This window comes from Schistocerca piceifrons, chromosome 3, assembly GCF_021461385.2.
Source record: "Schistocerca piceifrons isolate TAMUIC-IGC-003096 chromosome 3, iqSchPice1.1, whole genome shotgun sequence".
Taxonomy (NCBI): domain Eukaryota; kingdom Metazoa; phylum Arthropoda; class Insecta; order Orthoptera; family Acrididae; genus Schistocerca; species Schistocerca piceifrons.
Genome location: NC_060140.1, coordinates 122,933,694 through 122,942,580, shown reverse-complemented (window position 1 = coordinate 122,942,580; position 8,887 = coordinate 122,933,694). Strand labels below are relative to the sequence as shown.

Genomic DNA, 8,887 nt, shown 5'->3' with positions numbered 1-8,887 from the left:
AACGTGGAACACGATTTCAGTACCCAAGGGTTCTGGAAAGAGACCGATATCGAGGAGAATCCTTAATGGTGCGGGTAACGATTATGTTGACCACTCAAACACCTCTTCATGAAATTGGCAAGGCTTAACAGCTATCAGGTATCGTGACACAATTTTGGGACTCCATGTGCTGTTGTTGCGAGGTGCTGTGAGCCCAGACTTCGTACTGATGGTCAATAATGCTCAACTTCATACAGTACAGTAGGCTGATGTTTTCGAGGAAAAGGAAGATATTGCACACATGTCGTGGTCTGCTCGCTCTGCCAATTGGAATACTATAGAACATGTCTGAGATGCACTAGGGAGACAGGTTGCATCGCATCAGCATTCACCAACCACTCTCCAAGACTTTCAAGCAGCTCTGCTAGGAGAATAGGCTTATTGCCTCAACATGAGGTTGATGACATCATTCACAGCATGCCCCGTCGTTGTCGGGGCTGTATTGCTGCCACAGGTGGTCACATCCCATACTGAGCACATTAACCAGTTGACGGAATGTGTGCAAATGGGTTAAGTTGGATAAAAACGAAGAACATTTTTGTCCATCGTTATGCATACAGCATTTATTTGTGTTCTGTATTCTTTGCATTGTTCCTACTTTACTATCACCTGTTATTCTGTTTTGTGTCAAAATAAACGTAACCTTTCAAAATTTCTGTTTGTTGCTTTAATTTTGGACACCAGTGTCCATAACTTTTTTGAACGTTGCATGAAGGCCCAGGGATCCCTTGAGCTTGCGCACTGTTGGGCACTGCTCCGCTTAACTCTACGGTGTGAGGGCTATGCCGAAAGTTTTTAGCACAATGTGTGAAAAAAATTTATTTGCAAACAAACGTTTACAACTTTTCAAAACACTCTCTATTAGCATGTATACATTTTTCCATTCTATGAAACCATGTAGAAAATGTATCGGTCCAAGCTTCTTTTGGGATGTTACTTAGTGCACTCTCGTATGCTGCAATGGCCTCTTCATCTGATGAAAACCGCTTCCCTCGAATTGTTTCCTCAGTCTTAGGGAACAGAAAGAAATCACAGGGGGCCAGGTCAGGTGAATAGGGGGGATGTGGTAACACTCGCACTTTTTCCTTCTCCAGAAAGTCCATCGCTCTGGCAGCCCTGTGTGCAGATGCATTGTTGTGATGCAGCAGAAGGTGCCCACTCTTGGACTTTGGATGCTGTGACTTCCATGTGGCGATGACGTTTGGAAGACAATCGTTCACGTACTATTCAGCAATGACTGTACGACGTGTGTCCATGGTCACAGAGGTGAGATGGCCGATCTTTGTGAAAAAAGCTGCCACCATCTTTTTTTCCAGAGCTCCGACTTCGTCAAACTTTTGTGGGTGGTTCCTCGCCTGGAAAGCACCACACAGAAGACTGCCTCTTTGTTTCAGGGTCATAATGGTAGACCCACGTTTCATTACCTGTGACGATATTGTAGGTGTCTTGGGACTTCCCTCCATTGAATTTTTCGAGCATGAAACGACACCAGTCCACACTCGCCGCCTTTTGGCTTTCTGTCAGGGAATGTGGCACCCAACTGGCACATCTCTTAGTAAGGCCTAAATGACTATGAAGTATGGTCTAAATTGCTGTTGATCCAATATTTAGGGTCCCTTCAATGTCGCAAAATGTAAGATGTGGATCTTCTTTGATCATTTTCCTCACAGCATCAATGTCTTCAGGAGTAACAGCTGTTGCTGGCCTACCGGGACGAAGTTCATCTTCAATTGACTGTCGACCCCTCGAAAACTCGCGAAACCAATTTCCAACTGTGGCCCTAGAAGGGGAAGCTTCACCAAAAACACGCAGCAAAGAAGAATGGCATTCTTCGGCACTTAAACACTTTTTGTAATCGTAAATAATCATGGCGCGAAAGTCGCGGCGCGACAGATCCATCCTGCACCGTCTCTGACTCAGCACTGCCTGTACTTTCTTACCGCGTTGTGGGGGGATCACCGCTAGCCAGGGGCTTCGCGCGCACGTCCCAAGGTCGAGAAACATCGCTCTTTCGAATGCAAACAACCCCATTGTCCTCTGCCTTACGGTTTAGGGACTGCTAAAAACTTTCGGCATAGCCCTCGTAGCTACGCCACTGGCAACAACAAGTACTACTCCAGTTGTCCGGCGGGGTCAGGGATTTTCTCTGCCTCGTGATGGCTGGGTGTTGTGTGCTGTCCTTAGGTTAGTTAGGTTTAAGTAGTTCTAAGTTCTAGGGGACTGATGACCATAGATGTTAAGTCCCATAGTGCTCAGATCCATTTGAACCATTTTTGAACTCCAGTTGTAAATCTGGCATAGTAGCAGATTTTCATGCTATTGATTGCGTAAGAAGCAATACGTGGTTTCCCTTTAAAAAGACAATAAGTTTGTGTTGAAACTAACATTTTCTTACGTTTTATAATGTCGCATAGTACTTATTTTCATGAGCTCCTGTCTTACATTCATACCAGTGAAAATCTTTTCCAATATCCATTTTTGTTCCAGAGATATTAGCGCTGAGACGTTTATGTGGGCCACCCTGTATAAAGGAGAAGATAGTAAACAGACCACACTTCCTTGGCAATCACTCCTTCACATTGGAATCAGCCTACATCGTCGTATCTCAAATATCAGTCCACAACTGTCGCAAAAATATACAGTTTCACAGTCGATGACCACGAGAAACGTACCCAGAATTAATCAAGACTAACCACGTCCTCAGGAACGATGAACCAAATTAAAATGGACGCATTACACTGGAAGGAATGCCATGAGCAAGGCGGAAGAAACCTCACGCACAACAAAAATAAATCTTCATAGGTCAGTTTTGGGTCAAAGCGGCATATTAAAAACTAGTTTACGTCAAACATCTGCTCCTCAAAATTCTCCAAGCTAACTGTCTTGTGTAATATTGTGTAGGAGAAGGAATTAAATCTGTCTGTAGTGTAATATCAAACTCGGATTACTTATATGGTTTTAAAAATACAAATTCAATAATGAAATGATAAAGTAATATATATTACAAATACTTTGTATTATTATTATTATTATTATTACACATTTTTGCCTCCAGGACAGTGGTTAACTTGAATGTTATATGATTTTCATTTTTTTCTTGTTTCCTCCTTCTTTTTGTGTTCCCAAAAACCCTTCATTCTTTGGCTGTGTTGCTATTCCATTTGCTCTGCCCATGTTCTGCCTGTTAACAGATTACCGGATGAGTTAATCACTGTAAGCACTGCCTTCAGTACCTTCACTTCCCTTACCCGCTCTTTTCTGAACTGACATGCTTTCCACCTGGCTGTTAAAGTGCGTATTTCCGAACTTTTACCGTATTTTAATTCATTGTCTTAAAATTTGTGTTTTTTTTATTTTTTTATTTCTCTGTCGGTGGTCGGTTCTACAAATTATCTGCAGGTGTTCACACACCTACGAATTAGCTGGGATGGCTTGTCAGCGCAAATGTCCATGGGGTGATATTCTTTCGGTCTTCCGACATCACAGAACAACTTGTCTTATTATCATCTTACTTGAGAGTACTCTAGAGGCGACGATTGAAGCTCCACGTAAATGACAGGTCGATGAGCTAACAGTAAATGCAGTGACAGCCTTCAGGACAATGTCCTAAAAATCCCCACCAACGTACTATGTTTCAGTTTCTAAGTATGGACAGATCGGCCAGTTAATCGTTTCTGGTTGTGTCATTCCAAAATTATAGTTGCTACCTATTGTCACGCTAGCTGGTTGTTTGCTTCGCAAAATAAATAATTTACGGTGTATAGGTGTCCGAGTGTGGGAATTTAAGGAGATGGGACCTGGACAAACCGCTTAAACCAGAGGCTGTATAGAGTTTCAGGGAGAGCATAAGGGAACAATTGACAGGAATGGGGGAAAGAAATACAGGAAAAGAAGAATGGGTAGCTTTGAGGGACGAAGTAGTGAAGGCAGCAGAGGATCAAGTAGGTAAAAAGACGAGGGCTAGTAGAAATCCTTGGGTGACAGAAGATATATTGAATTTAATTGATGAAAGAAGAAAATATAAAGATGCAGTAAATGAAGCAGGCAAAAAGGAATACAAACGTCTGAAAAATGAGATCGACAGGAAGTGCAAAATGGCTAAGCAGGGATGGCTAGAGGACAAATGTAAGGATGTAGAAGCTTATCTCACTAGGGATAAGATAGATACTGCCTACAGGAAAATTAAAGAGACCTTTGGAGAAAAGAGAACCACTTGTATGAATATCAAGAGCTCAGATGGAAACCCAGTTCTAAGCAAAGAAGGGAATGTAGAAAGGTGGAAGGAGTATATGGAGGGTCTATACAAGGGCGATGTACTTGAGGGCAATATTATGGAAATAGAAGTGGATGAAGATGAAGATGAAATGGGAGATATGATACTGCATGAATCCATTTCCATAATATTGTCCTCAAGAACATCGCCCCTGTATAGACCCTCTATATACTCTTTCCACCTTTCTACTTTCCCTTCTTTGCTTAGAACTGGGTTTCCATCTGAGCTCTTGATATTCATACAAGTGGTTTTCTTTTCTCCAAAGGTCTCTTTAATTTTCCTGTAAGCAGTATCTATCTTACCCCTAGTGAGATAAGCCTCTACATCCTTACATTTGTCCTCTAGCCATCCCTGCTTAGCCATTTTGCACTTCCTGTCAATCTCATTTTTCAGATGTTTGTACTCCTTTCTACCTGCTTCGCTTACTGCATTTTTGTATTTTCTCCTTTCATCAATTAAATTCAATATTTCTTCTGTTACCCAAGGATTTCTACTAGCCCTCGTCTTTTTACCTACTTGATCCTCTGCTGCCTTCACTATTTCATTCCTCAAAGCTACCCATTCTTCTTCTACTGTATTTCTTTCCCCCATTCCTGTTAATTGTTCGCTTATGCTCTCCCTGAAACTCTGTACAACCTCTGGTTCTTTCAGTTTATCAAGGTCCCATCTCATTAAATTCCCATCTTTTTGCAGTTTCTTCAGTTTTAATCTACAGTTCATAATCAATAAATTGTGGTCAGAGTCCACATCTGCCCCTGGAAATGTCTTACAATTTAAAATCTTGTTCCTAAATCTCTGTCTTACCATTATATAATCTGTCTGAAGCCTTTTAGTATCTCCAGGGTTCTTCCATGTATACAACCTTGTTTTATGATTCTTGAACCAAATGATTAAGTTATGCTCTATGCATAATTATACCAGACGGCTTCCTCTTTCATTTCTTAGTCCCAATACATATTCACCTACTATGTTTCCTTCTCTTCCTTTTCCGACTGTCGAGTTCCAGTCTCCCATGACGGCAGGGGTGAAATACGGGTAGGGAAGGCTATTTACAATTTGTACAGAAACCAGATGGCAGTTATAAGAGTCGAGGGACATGAAAGGGAAGCAGTGGTTGGGAAGGGAGTGAGTCAGGGTTGTAGCCTCTCCCCAATGTTATTCAATCTGCATATTGAGCAAGCAGTAAACAAAAGAAAAATTCGGAGTAGGTATTAAAATCCATGGAGAAGAAACTAAAACTTTAAGGTTTGCCGATGATATTGTAATTCTGTCAGAGACAGCAAAGGATCTGGAAGAGCAGTTGAACAGAATGGACAGTGTCTTGAAAGTAGGATATAAGATGAATATCAACAATAGCAAAACGAGGATAATGGAATGTAGTCGAGTTAACTCGAGTGATGCTGAGGGAATTAGATTAGGAAATGAGACACTTAAAGTAGTAAAGGAGTTTTGCTATTTGGGGAGCAAAATAACTGATGATGGTCGAAGTAGAGAGGATATAAAATGTAGACTGGCAATGGCAAGGAAAGCGTTTCTGAAGAAGAGAAATTTGTTAACATCGAGTATAGATTTAAGTGTCAGGAAGTCGTTTCTGAAAGTATTTGTATGGAGTGTAGCCATGTATGGAAGTGAAACATGGACGATAAGTAGTTTGGACAAGAAGAGAATAGAAGCTTTCGAAATGTAGTGCTACAGAAAAATGCTGAAGATTAAATGGGTAGATCACATAACTAATGAGGAGGTATTGAATAGAATTGGGGAGTAGAGGAGTTTGTGGCACAACTTGACTAGAAGAAGGGATCGGTTGGTAGGACATGTTCTGAGGCATCAAGGGATCACCAATTTAATATTGGAGGGCAGCGTGGAGGGTAAAAATCGCAGAGGGAGACCAAGAGATGAATACACTGAGCAGATTCAGAAGGATGTAGGCTGCAGTACGTACTGGGAGATGAAGCAGCTTGCGCAGGATAGAGTAGCATGGAGAGCTACATCAAACCAGTCTCAGGACTGAAGACCACAACAACAACAACAAGAGGTGAAACTTCCTGGCAGATTAAAACTGTGTGCCCGACCGAGACTCGAACTCGGGACCTTTGCCTTTCGCGGGCAAGTGCTCTACCAACCGAGCTACCGAAGCACGACTCACGCCCGGTACCCACAGCTTTACTTCTGCCAGTATCTCGTCTCCTACCTTCCAAACTTTACAGAGGTGTTCGAGACTGGAAGCACTTATCAGAACGAATTAAAGAACACAGTTTCTCGAGTGGCCATACGGAAGCAGGCGCTGTGTACAAACTTTGGAAAAAGAATGACACAATCGACAAGTAAGTTGAAAATGAAGTTCGTAAGGAAGCGTCATTTTGGAAAATGCCTCTTACAGTGTTATTCGATATCATACTTACTCTAGCAAGAAGTTCATCGGCTTTCAGAGGACATGAAGAGAACTTAGGTCAAGAGATAGAATACCACGGCAATTTTCTCTCCGTTGTAGAGCTTGTCGCCCGGTATTGTCACATTTTGCGACATGTTTTGGATATGCCCAAAGGTAATCATTTTCACATCTAAAAATTTTTGTGCATTTTATTTTTTGTTTATTTTTTCAGTTGCTTACGTTCGAAAACATTTTTGAAATTACACCTTTTTGTTTTTAGGATCTACAAGGTATATGACTCAAGCAACTCATAATGAAATGATTGAGTTCTTAGGGAACAAACTTGAAAATAAGTTGCATAGTACAAATTAGAGCATCACTGTTTTTCGCCTTCATAACGGACACTGCACAAGATATATCGAAGGTAGATCAGCTAAGTATTTTTCTGAGATATGCAATAATAACCAGATAAGAAAATAGACAGCCAATCTACATATGAGTAAAAGAATTATTTCTAGGCTTTTATGCAGTCCTCAAACATGGCGCAGCAGCTTTAGTCAATTAGGTGACTAAGTTATTTTTGTTGACAAAAATATTGATTTAAAAGCGCGTGTGGGTCAAGGTTATGATGGGTCAGTCTGATGAGCGGTGTTTATGATGATGTACAAAAACAGATTAAGAATATTCTGCCAAACGTGGAGCTTGGAGAGTGCGCCAGTCATAATTTGAATTTTGTGATAAATGTTGCCGTTAGTAGTTGTGTGGAAATACAGACTTTTTTTCGCAACAATAGAAGACTTATATTTTTTTTTTCAGGAATAACATTAAACGTTCGAATCTACTGTCGAAACTGATTGGCGAATCAGAAACCATTCTAAAAAAATTAAATCCGACTAGATGGTCTAGTAGAATAAAATCGATATCTGCAATAAAACCTCGTTTTTTATATAATCAGACATTATCAGAAATAGTATTGAAGAGTTTCAGCATAGATAAGAGTAGCGAAACAAAAGGTATTACAACAAAATTGCTAAATTTCGAGTTCGCATTCTTTTATGAATTCAAGCAGCAAATACTGAATGGTATCAATTACGTATCCAAAATTTTACAAGAATGCCATATTGATTTTGGTGTGGCAAGTAGAGCTTTAGAAGATGTTAAAACAAAACTGATTTGTTGTAGAAATTATTTCGAATCATTAAAACGCAACGCCAGTAAACAGCAAAAAAATATGACGTATATCCAAATTTTCACGGAAAACAGCAAAAGAACGTTAAACAACGTTTTGATGAAATAGCTTCTAACCACCGATTTCGAAACAGGGAAGAAATATTTAAAGTTACTATTTTCAAAAACGTACTAGACGCAGTAAATAGCTCAGTTAAATTTACATTTTCCATGCTTGAGTGCAGTCTGCCAAATATTTAATTCCTTAATACCATCATTTTTGCTCACTGCAGATGAAGCAGTTTTACTAGAAAATTGTGATCGCTTCCAAAGCAAATATTTTGACATAATAGGCCCTAATGGTTTACTCCAGTTTAAGTTTATTCATACTTATCACCTTGTTCTACCTAAACTGACTCCAACATGGACTGTTCACAAGATATGTATGGAATTTATAACTAATTATGCAACGCTAGAATGCGACATTACCGCAATTTTGTTATTCTATACAATACCCGTCACTTCTGAAAGAGCCAATAGATCATTCAGCAAATTAAAAATAATCGAAGCTTATTTAAGGAACGGTAAGGGTCAAACTCAACTCCGACATTTGGCACTCGTAGTAATCGAAAACAAAGCCGCATCAAATCTAGAGTTAACGATACTTATTGATGATTATCTAAAGCTAAAGCCAGAAAAAGACTAAAATAAAGCGTTAAAGTAAAATTGTCTAGTTCGTTTTATTGCCTACCTGTATTATTAACTGTGAACTACTAAACCACGAAAACATCGCCCCTGCCTCCGACGCATACCGACAATTACCGATGGGAAACCATAGCTGTAGACGAAATGAGGCTGATCGGTACAGCGCATGAGCTCACAGCGCACTAGTTTAGCGAGAGTGAGTTGTCGGCACTGACAATAGCCCGCTACTCAGCACCGCTGTGCCATCACGGACTCTCGAAGTCCTGACTTGACTGTTCCCAGCATACTTCGAGGCAAGGGGCCGTGTTTTCGTGGCTTAATAATACTTCTTC

At 40.4% G+C, this 8,887-nt stretch overlaps 1 protein-coding gene across 1 annotated transcript; it reads left to right on the top strand.

Annotated features, from left to right (window-relative positions):
* Positions 1-7,424: 7,424 nt before the first annotated feature.
* LOC124788451 lies at positions 7,425-8,556 on the top strand. Its single transcript, XM_047255723.1, has 4 exons — positions 7,425-7,432; positions 7,500-7,839; positions 7,947-8,094; positions 8,144-8,556. Exons 1-4 carry the CDS (start codon positions 7,425-7,427, stop codon positions 8,554-8,556), a joined length of 909 nt encoding a protein of 302 aa, XP_047111679.1.
* The last annotated feature ends 331 nt before the right edge of the window (positions 8,557-8,887 follow it).